The following is a 12,711-nucleotide window of genomic DNA, read 5'->3' on the forward strand; positions in this document are numbered from 1 at the left end:
CATGTATATTGTTCCCAAGATGGCTGCCATCACTTTCTGGTGGAAGTGCAGACTGCCAGTCAGATCTCACCATGGGATCTGTGCTTAGGCTCCGACCAGATACAAAAATTTGGATTTCCTTTAATATCTCAAACTACTGAAGAGATTTGTACCAAATAAGTAAAAGGGTGATCTGCGGACCCAAAGCTACCTTTCTGTCAAATTTGGTGTAATTCAGTCCAGCAGTTCAGGCTGTAGTTGTGTCTAAAATCCCTATGGGAATTATAACAGGAAAAAACACTTTTTTTGACCCCTCCTTTTTCTCAGCCCCCGCTTGACAGATCACCCTGAAACTTTCTATGTACAACAAGAATCACGGGATCACTTTTTTGGGGAAAATTTGTTTTTAACTATAACTCCCACCCTAAGGTAACTGGAACTCGCACCCTCGCCATGCACTGCTCATTACCCCAGATATTACAGCAATCATGACAACTTTTATAACGTCATAAAAAATATCAATGAAGCAGCTCCTGTCCATCGGTTTCCCTGACTTGTTCGAGATGCTCTACGGGGCCCCTGTGTCCCACGGGATTCCTGAGGTGACAAGGGGTGATGCTTATAGGGTGGAGGGCGGCGCAGCGCGCGGCGGGGTGGTGGCGGCGGGGTGGTGGCGGCGGCTTACCCAACAAACCCCATTGTGGCAAGGTGGTTGGCTAATGGAGGTCTCGGCGCTCGATGGGTTCCATAGGTGGGATCTTATCGGGATATCGTCACTCGGAGACCTCTGGGCGGGCACACACATGCGGTCCTTCCAGGAACTTCAACAACAGTTCTCACTCAGCCAGACCCAGTTCCATAAATACTTGCAGCTCCGTCATGCCCTTCAGGTGCACCTTCAGGCAGGGTCAGTTCTCCCAGAATTCTGTCCCATGGAAACCAAGACACTTATGGGACACCTCGTCAAAGGGGGGGGGTTGCGTATATACCGCATGTTGACCACTAATACATCGCAGCCACTTGACCGGCTTTGTGCCAGTTGGGAGCAGTGTGTGGGTCCGATGACGAGGGAGGACTGGAGAGATGCCCTGATGGCTCCGAGACTGTTGACTATGTCCTCACGACTGAGATTGGTGCAGACTTATTTTCTTCATGCAGCATATCTCTCATCTGGAAGGCTGCACACGACCGGCCTTAGGCAGCAAGCTGAGTGCCCACGGTGTGCGTGCCCGTCTGCAGATTTTTTTCATATGGTGTGGACATGCCCCGATATCGTTGCCTACTGGCGCACAGTGTTAGCGGAGGTGTCCATGGTTTTGCGGGAGGAGATAGAGCCAGCCCCCATACTTGACCTGCTGGGGGTTCTCGAGGGAGAAGGCTCTAATAGGGCACAGCGCACTTTTGTAGGAATGGCTTGTTTGGTGGCCAAAAGGAACATTGCCTCAGGCTGGAGAGCGGAATCGCCCGCTGCACTGGCGAAGTGGCGATGACGGATGGACTGGTGCGCCTCCCAAGAAAAACTGGTGTATGAAGCATGGGGTTGTCCGGCTAAATATGAGTGGGTGTGGGGGAGATGGACGGGATCCTGGGAGAAAGACTTGGGGCGTAATCCCTAGGTGTGAGCGGGGGGTAGACTTTATGCACAATATATGGGGATTGTAAATCCAGTGCAAATTACTTATCTGTGTAGTGCTCATTCGGAGGAGGTGAATTGTGGCCAGTGGTGTTCTGCCATGTTGGCTTTTTGTTCAGCAATAAAATCAATAAAGCGGTTTTGTAAAAATAATTATATATATATATATATATATATATATATATATATATATATATATAATGAAGCATTAGCAGTCAAATTAATGAAGAAAAAACTGTGCATGGCCAGGGCACGAGTTAAAGTTACTTGAAATAACAGCCGAATTTCTAAGGTTTTGTTTGAGTAAATTCAGAACCTAACTATAACTTTCCCTGTAACCTTTGGTTTTTCAAGTGAAGATATGTTTTTTTTTATTTGACTTCCTAGCTATACCATCCCTCTAACCTTTGGTTTTTTAGCGTGTGTGTATACGCGCACACACACGCATATCGTCTCGGGTATGGCACATGTAAGACATGCATGAAAAAGACGTGTGCTAATAACCTACATCCCATGACAACATCTGCTAAGAGCCTCCATAGCAAGTAGTACATAAAAACTCATGAACCCTGAAGGGGGTGAGGGTGTCCTCCCCAGTTTTTTAGTTGACTGGACTCCCCTCCTACTATGACTTCCTACTTTTTTGCTAGTGTAATTAAAAAGTCGCCCTTGGTATCTTTCATAGATCCCCCGTGTAACCCTCCTGCTTTCTGTGTGAAGCTGTTCACTCTTGTGCTTCGAAATTGTCAATGTGACCTGCAATGTTTACGCCGTTAAACTTTGTATGTCAGACAAACACAAAATAAGAGCTAGATAGACTGATTTAGTTCCTTTTTAAATGTATCAAGTATGCTGGAGAATGGTACTTAGTGGTAATTAGCTTTTTGTTTCTAAAGAGGGGTGAATGCTTTAATAGGATGCCGTAAGAGGCCAAAAATATCAGTTGCATTTTGGAAAATCCTTATCAGAGTATTTTTCTCTTACAGTGTCTGTTGTTTTATTGTTTTTCTTCCCTGTTGATCTGACCTTTAATTCAGATCAGTAGCAGCAGTGAGGTGTGAAAGGAACATGGCTAGGCAACTTATGACTGCTGTTAGTTAAGGCTCATTTTAATTGTTGCTTTGATAGCTTGTGCCTCAGCTTTCCCTTCATTAGTGTTAAGAGTTAAAATGAGAATGTGAAGCAGTTGTATCAAATTTGTTACTGCAGTTACATTTTGGTCTCTGCCTTTTGCCCTTAACCACCTACTCGTTTGAAAGTGATTCTGTATGCACTTTTCTTTAATGTGTAGTTTTCTATATCAGCTCGTGGAGTTTGAGAGGCAAATCCAACCTTGATTTGTATTTGTTTTTAAGGTGGACTGGGAGGACTTGGAGGATTAGCAGGCCTAAGCAGCATGGGTATGAACACTGCCAACTTTTCAGAACTTCAGAGCCAGATGCAGAGGCAGCTTATGTCCAACCCTGAGATGATGCTACAGATCATGGAGAATCCCTTTGTACAGAGCATGCTTTCAAATCCTGACCTCATGAGACAGCTAATAATGGCCAATCCTCAAATGCAGCAACTGATCCAGCGTAATCCAGAGATTAGTCACATGCTAAATAATCCTGATATAATGAGACAGGTATGACTAAAGACATCCACTCTGTACATTGACTGCAAATAACATTTTGTGTTTTTAACATTTTTTTTTACCTTCAGCGGTACAGCTGTGTACCAATCAGGGACGTGTTCTAATGAAGACAGTTTCCTCCTTTAGATAGATCACTATTGTCAGTCTAGTGTGGGATGCTAAAAAAATACTTTTGTCATATAGCATTAGTAGTCTGCAAGCAGGAAATGAGTGATTTTATAGCTTGTTTTGCACCTTTGTTCTTTCACTGCCCCATATGTGCGATGACCCTGTAACACTTCATATCTATATTTGTTCGAATATGAATATAATCGATGGAGTTCAGCATGTCAAGAACACATTAGAAATTTCATTCATGATCTGTTTTTTTTCCTCACTTGACGTGTCTTCAGACTGAGTGAAATCTGTTTTTCTGCATATTTCATTAAAAGCTCCTTCTACAGCAGTAAGAAGGCTGCTTCTGACCCAAACAAGGTGGATGTGATGGGTCTGCCATCTTTACATTTGGTCACAGAATGTGAATTTTGGGAAAAAAAGTAACAAACAAATTCAAGGAATTTGAAGGGTTAGGAAGTCAATAGCAAGAGGCAAGTTGGTAGCCATAAGGGCAAAGTAAGAACAAAGAAAAAGCCAAAAAATCTTCTAGCCATGCAGCTTCAGCTGAAACATTGCCAGCACTTTGTAAATATTCAGAGAGAGATCTAAATAGAGGTCATGCAAAGGGGAAGGGAGTCCGTGTTAAGCATTCCCGCAGACCTTCCTGGCCAGCGTTGAACATCTCTGCCTCCCGCCAGAAAAATACTAATGTCACCTAGAGAACCAATTCCTGCAGGTTCATTCTGGCATGAACCAATTTCTGTGTACTCCAGAGCAGTGCAAAAGATGCAGATCATTTTCTGTTTCTTCATCACAGTTGAAATCTGATGATGATGCCACTCATTCATCTTGCATCCACATCTCTTGCACCTTCACCATCAATAGATTCACCGGTGGATGACATCTTCACCTTTCACCTTAGTAAGGGTTGCTGCCAAATTCAGTATCGCCGAAGAAGCACTGCTGCAGTTTCAGTATACATCGTAATGGAAATGCTACTAGCTAGGGTTTCATCAAGACCTCTCTATGCCAAGTTCCAGGCCTTCTTGAAATCACAGAAAAGAGGTTCTTGACTCTGGTTCGATAAAGGTAGTAACTCCTAAACTTATTAACCCCTTCGCTGCCAGGCCTTTTCCCCTCCTGTGCTGAGCCTTTTTTTGGCTATTTGGGGCAGTTCGCACTTAGGCCGTCATAACTTTTTGTTCACATAAGCTACCCACACAAAATTTGCGTCCTTTTTTTCCAAGATCCTAGGGATTCCTGAGGTACCCAGACTTTGTGGGTTCCCCTGAAGGAGACCAAGAAATTAGCCAAAATACAGTGAAAATGTTGTCATTTTTATTTATTTTTTAAATGGGGAAAAAAGGGCTGCAGAAGGCGGCTTGTGGTTTTTTCCCCTGAAAATGGCATCAACAAAGGGTTTGCGGTGGCAAGATCACCATCTTCCCAGCTTTCAGGAACAGGCAGACTTGAATTAGAAAACCCAATTTTTCAATACAATTTTGACATTTTACTGGGGCATACACCATTTTTACTATTTTTTTGTGCTTTCAGCCTCCTTCCAGTTAGTGACAGAAATGGGTGAGAAACCAATGCTGGATCCCAGAAAGCTAAACATTTCTAAAAAGTATTCTATATACATCCTCCACCCATATTAAATATAAAATGTTGTGAAAAAATTAAAATCATCAATAATCACCATCATGGTAATTTTTTATTTTATTAAAGAAATTAAACTAATGACTTAACTTATAGAAAAATGTAAATAGAGGGGAAAAAGGCTAAAATATTTTTTTATAAATTTTTATTTTTTTTAATTAATTGCAATAATTTCCAACATTGTCAGTTTTTTATTTATTTCTTCATTTCCTTCACTTCCTCCAAAACTACCTACGTCTATTTTGTCTTAGTAGACAATGAAAATAACAACTTACATCAAATTTGCTTATGTATATTCTGTACAAATATAAGGTAAAAGGTGTTTGCCTTTCTAAAATGGCCGCCACCAGTATATGTTTTCAAATGAGATTTTACTGGCATGCCGAGTGCATTATACATAAAAGGTGCCATTTCAAAATGGCCGCCACTTTCACATAGTTTAAAAAATTAGGTTTTCTAAGGTTTTTTAGTTTGCCCCAGATGTTAGTGGTTGCACAAGTATAAAAACGCACACTGTGTTGTAATAAGATGATAAAATAACCTATATTTAACCCGTTTATGTAGAGTTCATATAAATATATGGCAAAAGGTGCCTCTTCAAAATGGCTGCCATCATCACATGCTAGAAAAATGAGATTTTATTAGCATGTTGAGTGTATTATATGCTGCAAGTGCGAGGTATGGATCAGTGTTTCTGGTGTAATAATTTACATTTTTGCCATATGTTATTGTAGGCACAGTCTATTTTGTTTTAGTGGGCGACCAAATGATAATATATATGAAATCATCAGTGCTAAGCTTATATAAAAGTGTGGTCCAAGTACCATTTCAAAATGGTCGCCACCGTTACATATCTCAAAAGGAAGTGTTTCAGTTTGCTTCAGGTGGAAATGGTTAGTGCAAGTATAAAAACGATGTGTGAGAACACAATCGGTTTCATTGTCAGGAGATCAGATGGCGTTCTGCCGTGGAGCGCGTTACATACTGCAATTATGAGGTATAGGTTGATGTTTCTTCTGTAATAGTGTGTACCATCTTTATTTTGTCCTTGTTCTTGATCAATTGACAATAAAAAATGTATATGTAGCCTTACTTCTAATGGAAATGGAATAGTGTTGGAAAGATTGAAAGGTGAGAATCGGAAGAATACAAAATAAATCTTTGAAATTTGGAGTTGTTTGTAATTAAAACTAATTGATAACCAAAATTAAGTTAAATGTGGAGGATAAAGTTTGTCACTTGGTAGGGAGTAACATATGCAATTACCATATTAAGAAACACATTTTTTTACAAAATTGTTTTACAACATTTGATATTTTTTTTAATACAAAAAAATATATATAAAAATGAAGTGTTTAAAATAAAATACATAATAAGATGACATAGGTAGTTTTGGAGGAAGTGAAGGAAATGAAGAAATAAATAGCAAACAGACAATGTTGGAAATTATTGCAATTAATTAAAAAAAAAAAAAATGTATAAAAAAAATATTTTAGCCTTTTTCCCTCTATTTATATTTTTCTATAAGTTAAGTCATTAGTTTAATTTCTTTAATCAAATTAAAAATTACTATGATGGTGATTATTGATGATTTTAATTTTTTCACGCATTTTATATTTAATATGGGTGGAGGATGTATATTGAATATTATATTGATTGATATTTTATGTATTTGTATATTTTTTATATAGCCCTGAAGAAGTCTGTTTGGACGAAACGCGTTGGCTATGATGGATTAGATATTGTCATTGTGGATAAATAAAGAACAAATAGTTTTCATAAGAACTCTATTGAATTATGTGATTTTTGAAGAAATGTGATAATTTTGTGGATATCAATGGACGCTTCGATGTGTTGGGTCTCCGTTTCAATGTTATGAGCCCATGGCTATTTGAGGTCTAGGGGGTTGGCCCTCACAACCCGTGCACCGAAAATTGCCATAAATTGCATATATATAATAAAGGAAAAAGGTGCGGTTTCAATTCACCTTGATCCCCATTTTTTTTTTTTAAAGAATTTCTGAAAAGTACACAAAAAACTGAATTCACCAAGGGGTCATTTGTGTAGATCCTACAAGTGTTTCCTACAGAAAATAACAGCTGAAATAAAAAAGAAATTGAGGTGAAAAAAAAGCAATTTTTCTCTACGTTTTACTCTAAGTTTTTCCTGCAATGTCAGATTTTTGAAAGCAATATACTGTTACGTCAGCTGGACTCTTCTGGTTGCGGGGATATTTAGGGCTTGTAGGTTCATCAAGAACCCTAGGTACTCAGAGCCAATAAATGAGCTGCCCCTCGCAATGGGTTTTTATTCTATACTGGGTATACAGCAATTAATTTGCTGAAATATAAAAAGTGAAAAATAGGTATCAAGAAAACCTTTGTGTTTCCAAAATGGCCACAAGATAAGGTGTTGAGAAGCAGTGGTTATTTGCACATCTCTGAATTCTGGGGTGCGCATACTAGCATGTGAATTACAGGGCATTTCTCAAATAGACGTCTTTTTTACACACTGTCTTACATTTGGAAGGAAAAAATGTAGAGAAAGACAAGAGGCAATAACACTTGTTTTGCTAGTCTGTGTTCCCCCAAGTCTCCTGATAAAAATGGTACCTCAGTTGTGTGGGTAGGCCTAGCGCCCACGAAAGGAAATGGCTCAAAACACAACGTGGATACAAAAAAGGTTTCCACAGAAAACAGAGGTGTTTTTTACAAAGTGCCTACCTGTGGATTTTGGCCTCTAGCTCAGCTGGTTCCTGGGGAAACCTAGCAAACTAGCGCATTTTTGAAAACTAAACACCTAGGGGAATCCAGGATGGGGTGACTTGTGGGGCTCTGATCGGGTTCTGTTACCCAGAATCCTTTGCAAACCTTAACATTTGGCCCAAAAAACACTTTTTCCTCTTGTTGCGGTGACAGAAAGTTCTGGAATCTGAGAGGAGCCACAAATTTTCTTCCACCCAGCGTTCCCCCAAGTCTCCTGGTAAAAAATGGTACCTCACTTGTGTGGGTAGGCCTAGCGCCCACGAAAGGAAATGGCCCAAAACACAACGTGGACACATCACATTTTTTCACAGAAAACAGAGGTGTTTTTTTACAAAGTGCCTACCTGTGGATTGTGGCCTCTAGCTCAGCCGGCAGCTGGGGAAACCTAGCAGACCAGCACATTTTTGAAGACTAGACACCTAGGGGAATCCAAGATGGGGTGACTTGTGGGGCTCTGATCAGGTTCTGTTACCCAGAATCCTTTGCAAACCTCAAAATTTGGCTAAAAAAACACCTTTACCTCACACTTCGGTGACAGAAAGTTCTGGAATCTGAGAGGAGCCACAAATGTCCTTCCACCCAGCGTTCCCCCAAGTCTCCTGGTAAAAATGGTACCTCACTTGTGTGGGTGGGCCTACTGCCGCGAAAGGAAATGCCCCAAAACACTATCTGAACACATCAAAATTATCAAATCCAAAACTACCTGTTTTTGTGGGGGGCACCTGCGTTTTTGGTCCTGGGCTCAGCAGCCTTCCAGGGAAACCTACCAAACCCAGACATTTCTGAAAACTAGACACCCAAGGGAGTCCAGTGAGGTGTGACTTGCGTGCATCCCCCAATGTTTTCTTACCCAGAATCCTCAGCAAACCTCAAATTTAGCTAAAAAATCAAATTTTTCCCACATTTCTGTGTGGGATCACCGCACTGGGACACATTTCATACCACCCAATGTTCCTCTCAGTCTCCTGGTAAAAATGATACCTCATTTGTATAGGCGGGCTCAAGTGCGTATGAAAGGGAAGAGCCAAAAACATGTCGATATTGAGGGGGAACCAAAGGGTGTCCAAAAGGGCCGTTTGCAAAAAAAAAAAAACATTTTTAGGCTGACAAGTGCAGCAGAATTTCTATCGGTATAGATGAGACAATGCTGGGTGGTAGGAATTTTGTGGATTCCTCCAGATTCCGGAAGGTTCCATCACAAAAATGTGGGAAAAATGTGTGATTTCCAGCAAAGTTGGAGCTTTGCAGGGGATTGTGGGTACAAAAATGGTGCTGGTGCATGTGATACACACCACCCTGGAATCACCCAGATGTTTAGTTTTCAGATGTGTCTAGGTCTTGTGGATTTTTCTACATGACAGCGTCCCAAAGTCCATAAAGTGCAGCCCTCACCATTCGAAGTGGGACAATTTTGAGTAAGCCAAGCTCTCATGGCCCAAATGTAAAACTAAAACCCAAAATAATCAAATGTCTTCTTACTTGCTGTGGGATAAGATGTTTTAGAGTGCGGGGAAGAGCTGAAAGACTGTTACCCCCTTCAGTTGAGGTGGGGGCGTAACCAGGCCCATACTGGTTGGTAGCCACCACCCCAATATATATATATATTTTTTTAATTCCCTGGCGTCTAGTAGACTTTCTCCACGCCCCCTCTGCCGCCCCGCCCCCAATAATAAAACAGTTTTCAAATGTGCGAATTGCGTATTTAAACAAAATAAACAGTACTAGTCAAATATGAGCCAGCATTTGTAATCCTATGCAAAAGCAAGCAGTCATAAAAACAAATGGCTCCAAAACACCTGGTACATTTGCTGTTCTAATGTGCACAAAGCAGGGGAAAGTTGCAGTACCACAGGCTGTCCCAAGTTGTACCTTGGGACTTCTTTTGACAACATAAGGTGCTACAGCTTGCAGTCGTGAATTTAACACATCCCCAATGACTTTTGGGTGCAGAGCTGAAAATTGAAGTGCGGCGCCCATTTTGTGAAAAGTTTCACACTGTGGCTTCAGGTTATGAGGCATGGGAGATGAGTAATATGCTGGCTGAAAAAAGCAAACATTCATAGAGAATGCTAGATTAAATAAAGTATGTTAGATGTAAGCAGGAGCAACATGGTTACGTTAGCTGAGAGCAAGAATTGGAGATGAAAAGGGAAACTTAGCTGAGCAGGAAAGCAAGAAAAAACAGTCCTTCAAAGAACAGATAAGCGTGATAAAGTGTAATTATCCAGTAGTTAGTCCCTGCTCCCAAGGACAAAAGGGGGAGGGGGACTGAGAGGCATCAGTGATCATTATCAAGCAAGGATTTTTAAATTACACTGAACCAAACAAATAAAATGGCTTTAAGCGCACAGAAGTGTACTAAAAGTATACAAGAGGCCGTACATTTACTCTCAACCTAAAAATGTCAGGGCAACAGCTCTCCCTTGAAAGTTACAATAGAGAAATATAGGAATTGATAAAATCCTTTGCCAGATGGCCTTCAACAACATAGATAACAGGACATCGAAGACATGATAAAGCAAGGCTCCTTGATGTCTACGTCGGCTGTACCACTGTGAATTTGGCTGAGTTGGTGGCAACAGGCTATTGTCCTGGAATCTTCCTTCGAAAGATTGTCATGTTTTGATTGGCAACTCTCAAAGTGGACACTCAGTTAGAGTTCTTGAGTCTTCCTTTCTCAGGATCTGCCTTATTTTGTCTTTTGTAAGAGGCTGGCCCTCTGAAGTGTGCAAAGCTAGGCACACTGTGCAGGGGACCAAGCAACCACGCGTTGGTTTACAGAGGTAAAAACTAGATTACCTAATGCTCTAATTTTTAAGGTAGCTTAGTCGAGCAGTTAGGCCAATCTTAGAGAAGTGCAAAGCATTTGTTATACTCACAGTATCAATCATGCAACTCACACATTCAAACGAATAAATCAAGACCAATTTATAAAAATACTTCAGATTTGAATGTAATTTTTAAGACCAAGATTACCAAAATTGTTTAAGTACGTTTTGAGAGATTAATGTTTGAAGTTTAATAAAAAAGTATTTTCATGTGTAATTACACACCATAGGAATATCAATAGAAGATCACCTTTAAAAATACATATAAAATCATACAAGGTTGCAGTTTGGTCGAGGTCGTCTATGGACACACTATGCCAGCTGGAGAAGTTCGGGCGGTTCCTGGTTCTGGCGGAAGCAGCAATGAAAGTTCTCTGGAGCTGACGCAGGGCCACTGCGGGGGACCACTTGGAAAAGTGATAAACAGGTAAGTTTAAAGATGGTTCCCTGAGGTCTCCTTGGAGTGTCGAGGTTGCAAGGGGTAGGGAACACTTGGGGCACAGCAAGTTCTTCGCTACAGGGCGGCCGGATGCAGGGCAAATCGAGGAGCTATGCGCAAGGATGCCCTCTGGAGCAGGAGGTAAGTCGATTCAAGGGTCGTTTGCAGGACAATAAGGGCACTCTGGTGGGAGGTCCGGGATGTTCCTGAAGTCCCTTGACTGGGGCTTCCTCCTGGTCCTTTTTCAACCCTGGGCGGGCTGGTTTTCTCAGTGTCTGACGTTAGCTGACCAATACCAATGGTATTGGAATGGTTTAACCACTGGAGGGCACAGCGCCACTGAACTTCTCCCACAAGTGAGGATTTGCAAAATGTAAGTACCTTTACGAGGTACTGATGTGAGGAACACAGATGATAAAAGCGTAGTATCTGTAGATTTTGATGTAAGAAAACTAGGAGCTGTGACAGACAGACATGGACTAAGCAACACATTTTAAAATTCACTTTCTCCTTGATTGAGAACCAATCTAACTGGACTAAAATATGTTTTACACTCTTAATATGAGGTGTTGAGGTTACAGTTATGGTGGATTGAAATTGAATGGACTGAAGAGCCTGTAGTGGTGTTTTGTTCAACTCTAAATTGACTACATTACAACAGTTGAGTCTTGATCAAACCATATTTAAAGTGACCATCCTTTTCCCTTTCATGTTCACATAAGGAAGAATAGACCTAGGCATGTATTTTAGGTGAGAATTCATATCAATACCTGTGCTTTTGATGCAATTGCTGAGATAAGGAAAAGGCCCATAAGATGTCCACCAAAATTGCAAGGACCAAGAAGTGTGTCCTCCTACAATCAAAGCATCGGTTTTCCCAGTGTAACACTGTTTTCATAACAAATGTTATTGGGTTTTACAATGTAACTTTTAAGTCAGCTGTTATCCACCTGCGTTTGACTGCAGAGGCATTCTTTTAAGTCAGTGGAATTAAACTGGATGCCCCTTAGTCAAAAGGTCATTTGTGTATCATCTGCATAAGGGCAAAAACAAATATCAAATGACTTGATTCCCAGTCCACTCCAGTCCAAGTTGCACCCAGAAACTAGGCAAAAAGTGTGTGTGTGGGGTGGGGGGTGGGGTGCGGCGGGGGGGCTTGAGCACGCAGCAGTAATCCCAGTAGCAAGATCAGAAGGCATATTTACACTTTCGCAGCCTTCTAATACACCAAGATTGCATTGCTCTGGTAGCACATGTCAGCCTCATAAACGCACCCCGCCCCCCTTCACCTCTTCAGTGGATGGAAATGGAATCTCATAATCCAGAAGTGTGGGAGAGAATAACAGGAAACCATTGTCTGTCCTTACCAAAACACCAGTTATCCCTCATGCTATTGGAGAAACACGCTGTTAAACTTGTTCCATCTTTTCAAAAGGGGAAAGTAATTTATTCAAAAGAACTATCTAAAGTTAGATGTCAGGCAATTCTTGATCTGCGCTTAACCAAGTAGGCCAGGAAAAAGAACTTTTGGGTGCTCGCTCTCCATCAGATCTATTCTGATATACAACAGGGAGGCTAGTTGTATGGCATAGACTTGCAAAATGCTTACTTCCATATCCCAGCAGTGAATTGCCACAGGAAGTATCAGAGGTTCTTAGTTGGAAGTTTGCATTTCC

The 12,711-nt window shown here is 41.0% G+C and overlaps 1 protein-coding gene across 1 annotated transcript in view; it reads left to right on the forward strand.

Annotated features, from left to right (window-relative positions):
* The window catches only part of UBQLN1 (ubiquilin 1), a 336,216-nt gene that overhangs the window by 129,469 nt on the left and 194,036 nt on the right, over positions 1–12,711 (forward strand). The window contains exon 4 of the mRNA XM_069229922.1: positions 2,968–3,239. Coding sequence (XP_069086023.1) covers positions 2,968–3,239 — 272 coding nt within the window. The remainder of the gene's footprint in view (positions 1–2,967; positions 3,240–12,711) is intronic.

Source organism: Pleurodeles waltl, chromosome 1_1, assembly GCF_031143425.1.
Source record: "Pleurodeles waltl isolate 20211129_DDA chromosome 1_1, aPleWal1.hap1.20221129, whole genome shotgun sequence".
Classification (NCBI taxonomy): domain Eukaryota; kingdom Metazoa; phylum Chordata; class Amphibia; order Caudata; family Salamandridae; genus Pleurodeles; species Pleurodeles waltl.